Source organism: Dichotomopilus funicola (genome assembly GCF_033296635.1).
Source record: "Dichotomopilus funicola strain CBS 141.50 unplaced genomic scaffold C8A04scaffold_10, whole genome shotgun sequence".
NCBI lineage: Eukaryota > Fungi > Ascomycota > Sordariomycetes > Sordariales > Chaetomiaceae > Dichotomopilus > Dichotomopilus funicola.
In genome coordinates, this window is record NW_026944031.1 from 304,509 (window position 1) to 320,008 (window position 15,500).

Here is a 15,500-nt window from a genome sequence, read left to right on the forward strand (position 1 = left end):
TTGATAGAAATGGCGACGCTCGCCCAGTTCGCGCTCGATATTATTCGGGATCACTCGGCCGCAGCCCTTGACGGGTCAAACTTCATCGCTCACCCGGGCACTGAGAGCTGGGATTACAACTGCTTTGCATAAGCTGTCAACGTGACAAACCGCAGGATTACGCCTGCGACCATGCGGGAACTCAATGATACCTGTAAGTGGTGCATCCTTGTGTTCTCCCCCTCGCTCTATATGTGGAGATACTCTCGTTCAACGCTAAGTATGTCCCCGAGACAACCAATGTGGCTTCTTCGAAGTCCTGCTCTCCGGCGAGGCGGTGCGGAATGACGCAGAGGTGTGTTATCCAGCTCCATCTGCCCAGTTCCCCTTTCCGGCTCCCACTTCTCCTCTTCCTTTCCCACTTCTTGGTTACCTTCTAATCATAACCCGTTGTACGTCTACACTAGAAATGGGGTGCCCCTCCACGCCCACAAGATTACAGACCCCACGTCTCGGCCCATTTGGTGCGAGTCTAAGATGGGCGATGGGCCTATCATCACGCATCCCAGAGACATGTTGAACTCGCCCACGCGTAACCAGGCAAACGTTTATCTATACGGAACCATCTCAAAGCGGTACCGTTACGGCCATGCCAAATACGTCCAGTGGTGGGACGCGACCTGTATGTTTTGCCTTGATCCCGTAATTATGACTACTTCCATCTCCTTTGCGGCTTGCTAACTTGACTCAACTCATATCATTAGACATCAAGACCACCACTGGCCGCATCGTCGAGAGAGACACCCTCGAGTCTCGATCCGGCCGGACCATCAAAAAGTCGGCAAAGTCCCAGGACACCGCCAAGGCTCCCCTCTCGGCATGCTCCCGCGCCGAACCTTCGCGCTCCGCTGCCCCGCCCCGGGTTCAACGCGGCCCACCCTCTTCTTCCTCCTCCGCCGCACGCTCGCCCATCCAACACTCACCAGACTCGCCCAGCCCCCATCACTCAACATCGTCCGTCCCACGCACCGCAGACTCGTCCCTCGGCTCCCTCTCACGGGCCGCAGACTCGGCCACTTCCCACTCAGGGACCTAGCAACCCTGCGGCTGCCAGACTAAGTGGTTAACCTGCTGTAAAGAAGTCTCTCTTTTCTCGCAGATAGAAGAGAAGAGAGAAAGGCAAAGGGTTAGAGGGATAGAGGGATAGAGGGATAGAGGGATAGAGGGAAGAGAAACAGAGAGATCGAGAGAAATCAGACAAAGAAAGAATGACAGATAGAGAGAAAAGGGGGAAAGGGGGGGAAAGCCTCTGAGAGGAATGTCAGCGCATTCGTACCTTCATCTCTAACAGCAGGTGCGACCGGACCAGGAGCTGGGACGCCACTGGCCAAGCACACGTCGACAAAGTTGGCAACCCCCTCTCTCTCAGGCTGCCCGATGCGGGTCATCGGTGAGAGGTCTGTTTCTTCCCCTCCTTTTTGTTGGGTTTGCTTTAGACGTTTTCCTCATTCGGTGCTCTTGTCCGCTCTTTTAGTTTTTGATTTTAGAAGTTGGGCAGTGAGCAATATAAAATGTGATCATTTGTCGTGCGCTGCGCATCATATTGCATCTTCATGTAGTATTGGAACTCATATACCCCCACAAGACGTGATGGAACAGAATGAGAGGGTGGGGCCAAGTCGGCCCGTGAGCTCGTGACATCCAAGATGCGAAGGGGAGAAATATGGCGCGGAGCGCGGTTGTTCAAAAATAACCAGGACACAACACTGTGATAATGTGATTTACTGGTTTGCCAACTGTCTGCCGATATGACGACACACACAGGAATGTGTGGCGAAGTCGACTAGACTGCAAGTGAGCAATACGGCGCAGAGCGCGGCTATTCGATATTTACAACGGGAAACCACCATTCTTTGCTGCGTTTGTCGACGCTCTGTGGATGTCCCATCTTCCCATCCCGCCTTGGCGCAACCCAGATCACTGCATCAAGTTTCGAAAACGGGTTTTGCAACAGGAGATCGTAGACCTCATGCCACTTCGCCGTGGCGTGATCACGACTTCATGCTCATCACCGCCGCCTGTCGACTACCCGTTCGGGCGTCAGTACGCTGCAGGTTGTTGATCCTCGCCAACCAGACGTGTTCCCGATGCTGCTTGCGGTGTTTCGAGGCAGCTGAATCGAGACGTGCATAGGTGGATATGTAACACACCACCAGAGTGGATGCTCGGGTTGCCTCACGGTCGAATCACGAAGCGAGCAACCACATTGAACCATCACCACAACCACCACAACGATGCACAACCAGCAGCATGGGGGTAGGAGCACACCATTCAATGATTCGGCAATGATAATTCACAAACGGGCATAAATACGGCCACCCGGGTCCTCTGTTCTCTCGATCCTGTCCTTCTCACCATCCCACGAACCACCAAAGCAACCGACTCCACATTGCCCAACATGGCGAGCAACAAGGTGGCTGTCAGGTATGACTATTTGGCGCATTTACGGAAAAGGATTCTTGCTCGGATCAATTTGCTGATGTTGGAACTAAATAGCAATCTGGCTCCGGATGCCAACGAAGAGATCCTGAAAGTGCATTTCGGGCAATTCGGCCAGGTCGTCGAGGCCGTACGTTCAGATTCCGTACATTCTCTAACCATGAACGGATTCTGACGCTGAAGCAGGCAATCCTGGAAAACCGAACCACCGCATATGTCACGTATGCCGACCAGGATCAAGCCAACGCGGCAATTGCGGCCTCAAATGATCAGGAGTAAGTTGCCTTTCACTCGGCATTGGAACTTGTTTGACTGGATCCACGGGGCTAACCAAGTTGTACTATGTGTTTGTAGCTTTTTGGGACAAAGCATTACGGTCAGGCCATTTACCGGCGGTCCGGGTGACTTCCCCTTTGGCGGCATCAGGTAAATGACCAACCTTACATACCGGCAGTTATCATGGTTGTTCTCCAGGTCAGGAGCAAGGGGCCTGCTTCGTGCTCTGAGCGTTCAGGATTGTTCTACCTCACCCCCTTCTCCAGCTAGTCAAGCAAACATGCAAGATAAAATTTTATTCGGACGTTGTTTTCCCCATACCTGATATGAAGGAGATGGGATGATGTTTTTAAAATGTGTATCTCAACGAATTGAGATATAGCTTAGCTTGTACAGTTGTCTTATAAACCTGGCGGTCAGCTTTGTCAGGCATCATGTCATGGTGAACAAGAAGTAGCCCTACTGATATATGCAATGCTGCAAGTCTGGTGGAAGAGGGGTTGTTGATGATGTTTACAGGGATAAAGCACTCAGCTATCATATCTAGAAAGGGGGTTAGATAAGACTATACGTTATTATCTCGCTGCTCTCTCACTGTTCTTTTCTCCTCTTGATCGGCCCCCGCCCCCTCTTCGACCTCTTTCACCTATAACGAGTAAATCAGGCTTGATAGTGGTATAGGGGTGGATATCTAAGACGAGAACGTGCTCTACAGTATATTTCGAGCCTAAGGCAGATTGCAATATATCTAACCTTTCTGGAAATTAGATTTTCTAGGATGTAAAGTTAGAGAGGCTATCAAGATACCTGACTATATAACGGATGTAGATACTTCCGTGAATATCTACTGTCCTTTTGCCAAAGAAGGCCCGGAGTTCTATATCTCCTTCCTATATTGTAAGAGGTCCCTGGAGAACAAACTTTTAGTTTATCTGACGGTCTATATAAGCCTATGTTCGCGTTTGTGTGGCCAGCAAATGTGATCAAGCGCTATACCGGTTTACTCTCTCTTTTCTTTCTCTGTAGTGCGCTTTGTGCTTCTTCCCCCCGAAGCACTTAGCCAAAATGTAAAACGCCATTATTTCTCGCTTGGTGCCTGGAATTTCTTGAGAGGAGAATTTGGATTCTTGTCTGTTGAACGCCTCAGAACCTAACATACATTTGGAGATGAACACATTGTATGTGAAAAACGTCTGGACTTCCTCGTGGTCCCTAGCCCTCCAATCAATCCACACTGACTTGGTAATATTCTGGATTTTGGTGAGTAATTACTATCCCCCGTCCAGGACTCTCAGCGTTCTGCCAAGTCAAAAGCGCATAGATGGTCTAATAGTGTTGCTGCACACAACATACAACCATACCCTGAGGGCTATGATCCAAAATGCTAGTAGCACCCCTCTCCATCTTGTTTGGTCTCGTCGGGAAATTCGACTCTGTTGTCATGACGGGAGAAGAGTGATCGCGGCGAAGGAGCCGCCACCAACCTGCACTTCTGCTTCTCACCTGGAGCGCGCTCAAGCTTTCCCCAGCTGTTTTGCTAATGCTCCCCAGGACCGTGTCGCGATGATGAACTACACCAATCCATTACCCCATGCCCTGATCCCGCCCATTTCCTTAACCCGGTCACCATCCCACAACACATATGCGCGTTCGCGAGCCCGATCGTTCGGTAAAAAAACCGAGTCTATCACGCTATCCCCTATATGCTCATCACGCCAAGTTTGGTATGGCCCCCAGTCGACATCCTCGTCGTTAGGCTGGCCGTAGTGGTGGGGGGCTACCGACTCGCACATTTGTTCATCATACTGGTCACCGAAATACACGTCCAGTAGAAGATCGGGTAGCTCCAACATAAGGTTAAACGGGCGCGGGTTGTCGCGAATGGCGGCCCATAGGATCCTCCGTTTTGATTTGGGATTCGGGGCCTTTGCCACTTTCTCGACGAACTGCACACCGCGCTTGAGCTGCATTCCGCCTCGCACGTTTATTAGCTTACCCATAGGTACCAGAGGTATGAGGATAACACAACGCACCTAAGATGGTTTGAGTAACTCATCGTCAATTTTGTCCTGTTCGTGCACCTCGGGCTCGCCTTTGTGTGATTCGACTAGTTCTGCAAAACGGCGTTAGATCGCAATAAACAGCACAGGTCGGGTATGCTCTCCGCCCACAATCGAACATTCATATTAACGTACCTGGATCAAGCTTTGTCCCGAGGTAACTATAAACACAAGCAAGCTGCTCGTTCTCCCAGGGGGGGTGTCTCCAGAAGAACCATTGATTCACTTCGTCAGCGAACTTGCCGTCCCGAAAGAGAGTAAGGAACAACTCCACTCGGTAAAAGGCGCGGCAGAAGCGAAAGTGCTCGGTGAGTGAAAGCCATGGACTCGTCTTGGAAACAGCATGGCCTGTCGGCGAGATGCGCTCCAAAGCACAGACTGCAAAGTCGGTTGCCATAGAGTCCATTACTCGGTAAGTACGGTTGATCTGGCGCACAGAGCTACCTGGCAGCTCCAAAACAGAGGTAGTGCCATGCTCTTGCCGGGAATATAGTTTATCGAGTACTGAGAGGACTGCACTCTCATCGCGTTTACGAGATAGACGCGATGCTTCTGCAAGGGCGATTGCGTATGGAAGGAGGGCCGGTGTAATTTGAGGATTGAGGCGAACATCTGGAACACCGACACCTTGATTTTCCTTGAAGGGGGTGGATAAGCGGCGGCGTCTAAACTCAATGGAGGTGCGAAACCGGTGGCAGTCTAGTATCCTAGAGGCCCTCCGGCATGCTAAGTATGGGAGGTTCATGATAATCTTGATGGAACGCATCATCATCACGGCTCCAATGTAATCGTCACCAGGATAAGAGGAAGGGAAAAGAAAAATATGAGGAATTAAAAATAATTAAGAGAGGAAAAAAGGACACGAAATGCTTGAAAGCAATAAAGGTAGGGATGATAGAATAACAGAAAATAGACAACTCAGATGAAACAAGGGGAAGGTGGGGGGAGCGAGGATGACGGGAGGGGGACTATATAAAGGGAAAACGGAGTCGAATAAATTTTACTAAACAAATCAAACGAGGAAGAGAAGAAGGGCTGGACAAACCCGAACCAGTCCTCTAACATCATGGTGGCATCACAAGCCCCTCCTGGGCCCTGGCGGTGCTGCGACATCCGTGATGTCACCGCTCAATGTACCTTGTGTTACGAAAGCAAAACTCGTAGGAGCCGATGCAGACCCCATTGCTTGTGAAGTAAGAGAAACAACTGTTAATTAAGATTCTGGTCCGTCTCCCCAGGAGGCCTGCAGTCCCTACAAACAAGCCGCCCTAGCTTAATCCTTAAAAAAGCAGGAGAATTCATACGCCCTGCCTGCCCCGCTGATGCTTGATGGTATGTTTCTTGTAGCGGGCCATGCTGTTCCTGGCATTTTCGGCCGCCTGGACATGGCCGCGGTACTTTTCTGGGCCCTGTGCTAGCAGGACCTCCTTGTATTTTTCATTGAAGGCCGCGCGTTGCTCTGTATGCCTAATCATAAGGCCGGTCGCCAGGAATTAGCTCAGAATATCACTGGTTTGATATGAGGAAAGCTTACTCTTTTGCGGCCTTATAAGCGTTATCGGCCAGAGGGGCAAGCTGCTGGTGATGCTGTTGCTTCGGGATCTTAGACGTCTTTAGCTCTTGTAGCTTGTCTTTTATAGGCCATACTAGCCCGTCTAGCCGCTTTGTCGGCGGCCTTGTACGCTATATATGCTGAATGGATTGTCGAGGCGGGCGTGTAGTTTAAATTCTCATCCAACGCTCCCTCCTCTTTCAGTATGGACAAGATTGATTCCCTTGGGCAAATTTTCGTGCTCCCATGGCGCTGGGATGACAGGGGTCCTTGGATGCGGGGAAAATGATGTTGGATTGGGAGTAGTATATGAGGGAGGTGGTAAGGAGTTGGGTAAAAGAGGGTTTGGACACGGAGCCTCTTCTAGACACTCATTGTATAAAGTTGGTATAACTATGCGTTCTTGGTGATCAATCTGAAGTGTAATTCGAGCTGATCTGCATGTGATGGTCGATTCAGATCGACCTAAGCAACGAGCTGTAAACAAACCTTATGGACGTGTGAATGCCCCGTTACAATGAGCAGGGACGAAGCGCTGAACAGCGACGCACATTCACAATCAAATCCGGAGTTCAAGGTATGGAAGCTGCGGTCAAGGAAGATTTGTAAGAGGGGATAGGGGAGTCTTCAGAAATTGGCTCTTAGGTCAGGGCCATTGGATAACGGCTCACCCAAAGTAAGCGGCCATTAAAGCGAAACATTCCTCAATGGCAGCCGCCCCCAGGGGGAACTCAGTATCGCCCGGGCAGGCAGTATGAATACATGTACCCTCGGGGAGCTGCATTCTATTTTGAGGGGGAAAAATGAACACTGGAAGATGTAAGAGACAACCACAATGTAAACACGCACGGCCTTCCAACCTTAGCAGCTGTTCTTCAAATACATGGAAGATTTGGATGATGAAAAGGGCTGGGCTGCGGATTGGTGATGTCACCCATCCAACACAGCAACTGCACGCCTAGGATTAGCTCCAGTTTCAACTGCTCTCCGCTCAGGACCTGATATATGCCTATGCCCCTCATACAGGATTACCGGGTGATCTGCGATAGTCTTTGTGGAAAGAAAATCTGCGTTTGCGGGTTGACATCGCTGTGTTCTACCGGGTAACCAAGTCAGTATTTTCGTTGTGCATCGTCATGATGGTTGTGGCGAAGCGTGTACGGGAAGGCCCAGAAGCTCTGCCTGTGAACGTATTAATCAAAAGGAACAGCAGGCCGAGGTAGACGGGAAGGAGCGTTCAAGGTTGAACCACGAGTAGCGCTTAACGGGCGAGACAGGTTCCTACCGCAGTGCAACAGTGCTACTCAAAGCTCGCCGCAACTCAAATATATTTGTACAAATCAAATCAAATCAAATACAAACAAGTCAAATCCAGGTCCCAGCCAATCACATATACTTGATTGTTTACGTTGGATGTTTGGCTAAGGGCCTGATCGGCTCGAGTCTGGTACAGTATGGAGTAATTAGGTCAAAAGTGACCTTTTAACAGACAGCAGCACCAGTAGCAAACAACGGGCATCACACATTCCAGTATTTCCTTTGTTCTACGTACTGAGATAACATGCAATACATCCCCGTTTACACCCATCTGCCGCTACAAATCCCCCCTTGTGAGTCTTAATTTGCGGTGTGAATTATAAACCCGGCGCTCTAATTAACCTTAACAGACGACCATACTCAGCTTGAAGCTGACTTGGCGAATCTTTAACACAGCGCTGCCGAATATGTCTATTCTCCAGGAAGTCACAAACGTGAAGCGAGCGACTGGCCGGTATGGATTGGGTACATTAAGACCCTGGCGGACATTGACCGCGTTTGGTTCATCATTAATCCTGATGAGACCGATTTTAGCGAGGAGGAGCTGCTCGGCATTAAACCCGGGGACCCAGTCTCGGACGCCATCGCCTTGGTACGCGGCGAGCAGGTCTTCCAAAACGACCCTGCGTACCAAGCCTGGATTCAGAAGCCCAAAGCAACACGGGGTGCGATTCCAACTCCATCTGATTCCGCCCTCCAGGAGGAGTTGCTCAAAAGAGTTGCCGAGAGAGACGAGGAAAGGTTTAAGTTCCTCAAGGAGGAATTAATCAGAAAAGTCGACGCAATCTACCAGTTTATCATCTTATCCATTGAGTTTCACCTCTACTTAGCAGTGATTAGGATGGCGAATGAAAGCGGCGATCATGGCGTTCGATTCATGATTCGCACCCTCAGGTCTCTTGTTGGGCCGGTGGCGACCACCATCAAGTCAAGGCGCCGTCGGAGGTATAGAAAAAGACGCGCTTAAGGCCAGTTGTAAAGGAAAACTCAGAGGATGGTTTATAAACTTTTAGGATCATGCCCCGGCGGCCGATTGGGCTTTTGGAGATGCCCCCCTGTTCACCGGCACGAGGCTCTGCTTGATTTCCCGGGAACCTCGCACTATCGAATGAACATGGGCAGTGGGAGACGAGGGTCCCTGACCATACTCACTCGGCCGGGTTTCACGTGCTAGTCTGAAGCTGTCATCGCCTTCGGTGTTCGTCAGTGTATCAAAGAGCAACGAAACTGTCTCGGAGGACTTTGCTGAGATCGGCGTCTCAAGAGCACACACACTCCCACCCCGTCGGTAGAATCAACAATAGGTATCTCATGATACAACTGTCCCATCCAAGGTAGACGAATCTCACAGTAGTGAATGGACCAAAACTTTATCTGGACACAGTGTATCGTCAAAGAAGCGTTCGTGGGGGGGGGTGGGGTTAGGCCATCTGAAATGAAGCCGGGGCTCGCACTACAGAGGCGGGGAGAAGAACCTTTCACAGCTCCGAGCCATCTAGTTCAAGAAGTATGACGAAGAGCCAACCGTCGCCCCCGAGCTTATACACTAGAGAGATAGGGGCGGCATCCACTCGCCGCTTCTAACCCTTGTCACAATAATTTATTTTAAAAAACATTCACTAACACTAAAAAACATCAAAAAGCTCGCCCCCCGCTCAGCGGGGGGGTTACGAAAATCCACGGGAGGATTTTGCTCGGTGGTGCTCACGGGGTTCGAACCCCGGAGGTCGGCATTCGTGGTGTACCAGATGGACGCCCACGGCCCGCCCACTGCGCCATTCGGTCGGTGTCGGTTGTGGGGAGGCGGTTGGAATGTGTTGCGCGGGCACTGGCTTATAAAGGGTGGGCAGGTGGTGTGGTCTGAGGTTGGGAGGGAAGGAAGGTCAGCGTGAAGGTTGGCCTGGGAGTTGCAGACAACGCCGAGAAGAGACGCTTGTCGGGAATCGAATCCGAGGAGTGGGAAGAAGAGTCCCTCGCTGCTTGCTTTCTCAAGAGGTGTACCACGCCGTGGCACGCAGTCCTTCGCCAAGCAGTCTCGATCACGAGAGATTTCAACTGTGTCCCAACTTAGTACTACCTAGTACTACATTACTAGTGATGCGTTGCCCCTCACGGTCACATTATGATGACTGATATTCTGAGAGTGGGATGGTGCTTGTGAGTTGTTGAGCAAATGACTAACGTGATTTTCCTATTGATAGCATTGGGAATAGGCTTTGTTATAACCCACGACCAACAGTTCACTGTTCCGAGGTGTGAAAGTTGGCTGAGGCGACTGTCAAAGTTTCGTCCCTTGGTAAATTCATTAAAACGCAATAAGGGTTCGGGGCAAAGCAGTGCCGATAAATGGAAGCGAGGTACTCCCGCCCTTGCACTATCAGCCGCATCTTTACCCCATGTGGGAGTCGACCGGCCAAAAAGCCCATAGTGTCCATTCAGGCCTGAATGATGGCCCCTTTCTCCACGCCTTCGTAGCGTCTACCAACTCCAAGCTTTCCTTTCCATCAAAGGCGTGGCCGTGCTTCCCCAGGCCCGCTGCACTGTCCGTTAGGTCACGATTCTTGGATCTATCAGTCCCCAAGTATCGTAACCCACCCCTCAAGTAGACAGGCCGTACCGGATATACCTATAATCCAACGATGAAAACGTCGCACGCACTGCTGTCCATGGCATAACTCTTCCTCATAAAGTGAAAGAGCACCGATATCCCAAACCAACCCCCCATAAGCCCCACCTAGTACTTGTGCCGCGTACTATAGTCCTTCGGACTCACAACCAAACCTCTCCCCTTCTTAGCACCGCGGTACACCGTCTCAACAATGTCGATCAGCTCCTGTTTGTCTTCGAGAACCCAGTTGAGCTTATTGTTGTTTCCGGTTCCGAAATCGCACATGATGTGCTTGTTTCGGAAAAAAAACATGATGGAGCACGGGTCGTACAGTTCGTACATGGCGTTGAAGTCGGGCACCTGGTCGATGTCGCATAGGTAGATGACCGCGAAGTTCTTGACCCGCTCTGCGATCTTGAAGAGCGCTTCGTCTTGGCGCATACAGTCCTAGAGGGGGTTGTTAGGTTTTTGGCTCGAGTGTTGCGCTTTGGGGCATGTGGAACTGAGGAGGGGAAAGGAAAGGAACCATACCGGATCATGGTCACGGCCGAAGCGGATGACGACTACGCGTTCTTCCTCTGTGATGAGTACCGTTAGCTGCTGTTGACATGGAAAAGTCGGCCTTGAGGTTTCGGGTTGTGAGCGGAGAAAGATAGAGGTGGCTGGAGTTGGAAGCAGTGACACTTACCCGAAAGGATCGCTTGGTCGACATGCCAGCCCGAAGGCAAGTGAGGAAGGAGAACGGAGCCCATTTTGTATGTGGTTGTGAGAACTGTTGAAGTCTTGATGGTGGATTCGGGATGCGAAAGTGAAAAGGTTCAAGTTTGGCGCCGAGATGGTTGAAGAAAGGCAAAGATTGATGAAATGAATTGATGCCCTGTGATGGCTTTGTGAGCCTGCGAACCGTGCCTAATAATAGGCAAACTTGGGGCCTTGTATTCAATATTGAAATTACGCTGGACCCCGGTCCGCAACACAGCGAAATGATCTCCTCACTTGCAAATTACATCATAAATTACACAAGTTACACAACTCAAATTCGGTCGAAATTTCAAGATCAAGTTCCTCCACAAACAGCAACAATAATCAACACATCAATCTCACAACAAACAGCAAAGATGGCGGCCCCCGACCACCTCGGCGCGCTCATCAATGTCGTCCTCAAAAACCTAAAATTCCAGCACGACTGGGCCGACGTACAGGAATGCATCCGGCCCAATCTCTCCCGATCGCTTCTCTACGGCCTGCCCCCGAAGCGCCTTTACGTGCATCCAGACGAGCAGATCGACATCATCAAGGCTGAAAAAGAGCGCGGGGAACCCATCCCACAAGAACCCGAAGTGGAGTGGGTGCTCCCGCTACACCTCTCCGAGAAATGGTCCCCAGCGCAATTTGCAGCTGTCTTCGACGCCATCGATGCCATTCCGCCCGGTGGAACGGATCGGGAGCACGCGGTGGACGCGGAGGGCGGCGTGGAGGAGCATTGGAGGCTTTGGAGGGGCCCGAAACGCGGGAAGCGGATCTTGTTGGCTACGGTGCAGGACGACTCGACGGTCACGTACTACTGGATTTTTGATGGGTTGGTGAAGCCGAGGCAGAACTGAGTTTTGCTTCCTACCATACTTCTTACGATATCTGGCCCGCCTTAGCTGGTCAGGCTATGTTCAAGGCTTGAAGATGACCTTTTGCACCTTCATCTGGTCAAACAGGTCGTAGCCCTCGACCGCCTCTGAGAGCGGCATGATCTTGTCGAACATGAAGCTATTGCGGTCAGCAAAGGGGCCGTGGAAGGGGAACACCCATCCCGACTTACCCAAACTTGTCTTGGTTCTTGGCCAACACAGGTAGCGCCTCTGGGAACACCGAACGAACAGGGCAGCGGCCCATCTGGACCTTGACATTCTTGCTGCGAGCAGTCAGACAAGCGGAAACTCAGGGGTTGTGTGAGAGGGTAGACGAGGGCCTAACTCACTCATACGCATCATTCCCATCCCAAGGAATCTCAGCATTATGCACCCCAATACTGCTGATAACCCCAAACGGCCTGATCAGCTCATACGCCGTCCTCAGCGCCGGACTCAACCCCACGACCTCAATCACCGCATCCGCCCCCCTACCCCCCGTCACCTCCTTCACCCTCTCCACCATCCTCTCCTTGCCCACCTCCGCAAAATTCAACGGCTCCGCCCCCAACCGCCTCGCCACCTCCAACCTCGCCGGCACACTATCCACCGCAAACAAATGCTTCGGCCTATACTCCAACGCCGAAATCACCGCGCACAGCCCCACCGGTCCACACCCGATCACCACCACCACACTCTCGCTCGCCTCCATCCGCTGCGGCGCGAGCAGCATCTCAAAGGCATTCTTGGCGCCGAAGAAGCCCGTGGGGAAAATATCCGCCATCAGCACCAGCGCGCGGTCGTCCGTGATTTCGGGCGGGGCTGCTAGCACGCTGCCGTCGGCGAAGGGCACGCGCACGTACTCGGCTTGCCCGCCGTCGAGGGCGGGGGAACCGAAGAGGAGGGAGGAGGCGGCGGCGCAGCGGGAGGAGGCGTTGTGGGTGCAGTAGAAGCAGTTCATGCTTTTTGGGAGGGGGGGTACCGAGACCGGAATGTTAGATATTATGGCAGTAATTAGAAAAAGGGGGTGGGTGCGTGTGGATGGGGGGCATATATATATGTACTTACCAAGACAAAGTGAAAGGGGTAATAACCCTGTCGCCGACAGAGACAGATTTGACATCACTGCCGGCTTGGACGACGATGCCCACGAACTCGTGACCCATGATGTAGCCCGTGGGGGACGGCTGGTGGCCGCGGAAGACATGGAGTTCCCTGAGCGTGAAAGAAGAGAACGTTCAGTTAGAGCACCATTGATATAGACTAGCTATAGTGGGTGAAAACAATGAGCAGAACAGAAAGAAGTACATACGATCCGCAGAGGGCCGTGGACTGGACTTTGACAATGATATCACCCGGCCCTTGCACTGCAGGGTTCAGCTTGAGTCAGCCATAACGACGGAGCTCCTCGGCTGTTTTCAGGTGCAAGTCCTGAGGGGGCTAGCTTGCATTTAGGGACGGGCCGGTCCTCAACGGCGACCTTCTTTGGGCCATGGAAGACCACGGCCTTCATAAGAGCTGGAAGTTCAGACATGCCGGGGTGTTGGATGTTATGTGCTTGGCGCTGGTTGGGGAACTGGGGTCCTTATGAGCCTCAGGTCACTGTTTTAGGGATTCCAATCTAATTTTTTAAGGAGGTGGTTATTTGGTTTTTGTCAGTTTCCACTGACAAGTGGGCGTCCTGAGTGGAACTTCACGCTTTGCTTGATCATCATATCATGATGCAGCTACCTGACGATGGAACTATTCTGTAAAGCATTAGTGTGCCCAATATGCGATCGTTTGAAGACTCGCCCGAATCATATGCAATACGGAATATTGGAGCCCACTCCGTGTGTAATAGGACTGTGTATATTTCTCTCTACACGAGTAACGAGCCACTTCTTTTTCTCGCCTGGTTTAAATACTCCAAATTCCCACCTAGTATCGAGACCAAGAGCTTACAATGTCCGCGACCTCACCTGGCAACTCCTCTGAAAGCCGGTGAGTCGGGCAAGGGCTGGACGAATTGCTCTACTGGAAGCCTTGGATAGCAGCTTTATGTAACATGATATTATCACCCCTGCTTAATGAATGGGTGCATGGTCTAGTGGTATGATTTTCGCTTCGCATTGACCTCGAGATGCGCCTTGTGAAAGGTCCCCGGTTCGATCCCGGGTGCATCCACTTTTGAGGCTGACTCACTTTTTTTGCTGATATCCAGTCACGATCGAAGGATCTGAGAATGATGTCGGGAATGCTTCCATCTCCGGCCCGTAACGTTTTGTGCTGGGGCGTCTGATCCGCTATTATGTCCTTTAATATGGAGACCAAGGTAACTGGCTTGGAGCTTGAGTGGAACGGGCGTCGTCAGGTTCGGACGATAAAGATGAAAGAGGTGACCAATGCCCAGCAAATATCCGGCTTGTCTTGCGGGGCGGGCCGTTCAGACACCATATCGAAGATAAACAGGCTTAGAAGTTGCCTCACGAGGCAACCGTTTGATCGGCAACGAAGCGAAGCGTCGTATAGGGGGAGGTAGGATTTCCCCGGCCGCCACCCAAGGAAAAGGGGAAGGGGGGTAAGGCCGCGGCGGTACGGATCCTCGTTCCGAGCAGCTGCTCCTTTCGGAGCAAGAGGAAGGTGGTCGAATGAGAGGCGCATGGGAGATGGCGGGACATTTCACCTCACGTTACTACCGCGGCAGCCGGGTTTGGGGAGTGACGCCGCAGGATGCCGACCGAATTATTAGTTGACGGCGTACCAATATGAAGTTGGGTATCCCCCATCGGTGCGCTCAAAGGAGGGGAGAACATTAACGTTACCACTTCGCGTCTCCCCAAGCTGGCACGTCCGCTTGTTGGTGGGAGGGTGTGAGCCGGCAGTGTCGTCCAAGAGCCGCACAGGGAGGATGAACACAACCGTTAGTTGATAAGGGTGGTTCTACTCCCAGGTCTCATAGCAATACTAGAGTCATTTCCGGGCTCCGTGGCCGTTGTCGTCGAGGTTCACTTGGGTAGTCGTCCCAGTTTCCATGTTGTGTTCCCAAGCTTTTGTTGCACTGGACTCGAGGCCCCCATCATGAGGCTTACACGAGGCGGTCACACCCACTCCTTCCACGACAACGCAAGTGGCACGCATTTTCTTGTTCGCGGCTGAGAAGCCCGGCATCAAGAGCGGTTAAACTCGCAATCAATGGCTGCATGGCGTCTCCTCTGGGGAACACGTGCTGGCCCGTGGTCCAACCAAGACTCCGGCTCCTGATGGGGAGCGATAGCAGGTGACACGCCTCAACCCGCGGGGTTTTTTTGCAAGGAGTCGGTGCTGTTGAGTGGGAAAACCTCACCGCCTGCAACAGGTACAACCATTTTGATGCCCGAAGGCACGAAGAAGACCGTTTCATTGCACGGCACATCAACACCAACGGCCTTGATGGATAGAACAGAAACCTTGTTGTTCCACGTCGAACTACCATTTCCACTACGGGCGAGTGGGAGGACCGTTTTCTGGACGCATCTCTTAGATGTTCGGTCACCTTCCACAATGAGGGAGGACGAAGAAATATCGCAACAGTGAATGGGCCCTGAAACAGGAGGAGGAGCCCTTGT

At 51.8% G+C, this 15,500-nt stretch overlaps 6 protein-coding genes and 1 non-coding gene across 7 annotated transcripts; 4 read left to right on the top strand and 3 right to left on the bottom strand.

The window, feature by feature from the left end:
• Window positions 1-516: 516 nt before the first annotated feature.
• On the top strand, window positions 517-1,075 carry C8A04DRAFT_26010 (uncharacterized protein; the record flags this gene model as incomplete). The annotated part of the gene is made up of 2 exons (XM_062779771.1): window positions 517-661; window positions 744-1,075. 2 exons carry the CDS (start codon window positions 517-519, stop codon window positions 1,073-1,075), a joined length of 477 nt encoding a protein of 158 aa, XP_062639563.1.
• Window positions 1,076-2,437: 1,362 nt separating this feature from the next.
• On the top strand, window positions 2,438-2,908 carry C8A04DRAFT_26011 (uncharacterized protein; the record flags this gene model as incomplete). The annotated part of the gene is made up of 4 exons (XM_062779772.1): window positions 2,438-2,463; window positions 2,536-2,608; window positions 2,665-2,753; window positions 2,833-2,908. The coding sequence occupies 4 exons, from the start codon at window positions 2,438-2,440 to the stop codon at window positions 2,906-2,908; spliced, it is 264 nt and encodes an 87-aa protein (XP_062639564.1).
• A 1,417-nt stretch (window positions 2,909-4,325) lies between these two features.
• C8A04DRAFT_26012 (uncharacterized protein) lies at window positions 4,326-4,724 on the bottom strand (the record flags this gene model as incomplete). The annotated part of the gene is made up of 1 exon (XM_062779773.1): window positions 4,326-4,724. The coding sequence occupies one exon, from the start codon at window positions 4,722-4,724 to the stop codon at window positions 4,326-4,328; it is 399 nt and encodes a 132-aa protein (XP_062639565.1).
• A 5,693-nt stretch (window positions 4,725-10,417) lies between these two features.
• C8A04DRAFT_10018 (mitosis protein DIM1-domain-containing protein) lies at window positions 10,418-11,043 on the bottom strand (the record flags this gene model as incomplete). The annotated part of the gene is made up of 3 exons (XM_062776438.1): window positions 10,418-10,738; window positions 10,823-10,869; window positions 10,980-11,043. The coding sequence occupies 3 exons, from the start codon at window positions 11,041-11,043 to the stop codon at window positions 10,418-10,420; spliced, it is 432 nt and encodes a 143-aa protein (XP_062639566.1).
• Window positions 11,044-11,409: 366 nt separating this feature from the next.
• Window positions 11,410-11,895, top strand: C8A04DRAFT_10013 (tRNA-splicing endonuclease subunit Sen15; the record flags this gene model as incomplete). The annotated part of the gene is made up of 1 exon (XM_062776435.1): window positions 11,410-11,895. One exon carries the CDS (start codon window positions 11,410-11,412, stop codon window positions 11,893-11,895), a length of 486 nt encoding a protein of 161 aa, XP_062639567.1.
• A 60-nt stretch (window positions 11,896-11,955) lies between these two features.
• C8A04DRAFT_26016 (chaperonin 10-like protein) lies at window positions 11,956-13,447 on the bottom strand (the record flags this gene model as incomplete). Its single annotated transcript, XM_062779774.1, has 6 exons — window positions 11,956-12,052; window positions 12,105-12,197; window positions 12,264-12,875; window positions 12,982-13,128; window positions 13,226-13,280; window positions 13,363-13,447. 6 exons carry the CDS (start codon window positions 13,445-13,447, stop codon window positions 11,956-11,958), a joined length of 1,089 nt encoding a protein of 362 aa, XP_062639568.1.
• Window positions 13,448-13,988: 541 nt separating this feature from the next.
• Window positions 13,989-14,079, top strand: C8A04DRAFT_t36. Its single transcript has one exon. It is a non-coding gene; the product is annotated as a tRNA-Ala (tRNA).
• Window positions 14,080-15,500: the final 1,421 nt, after the last annotated feature.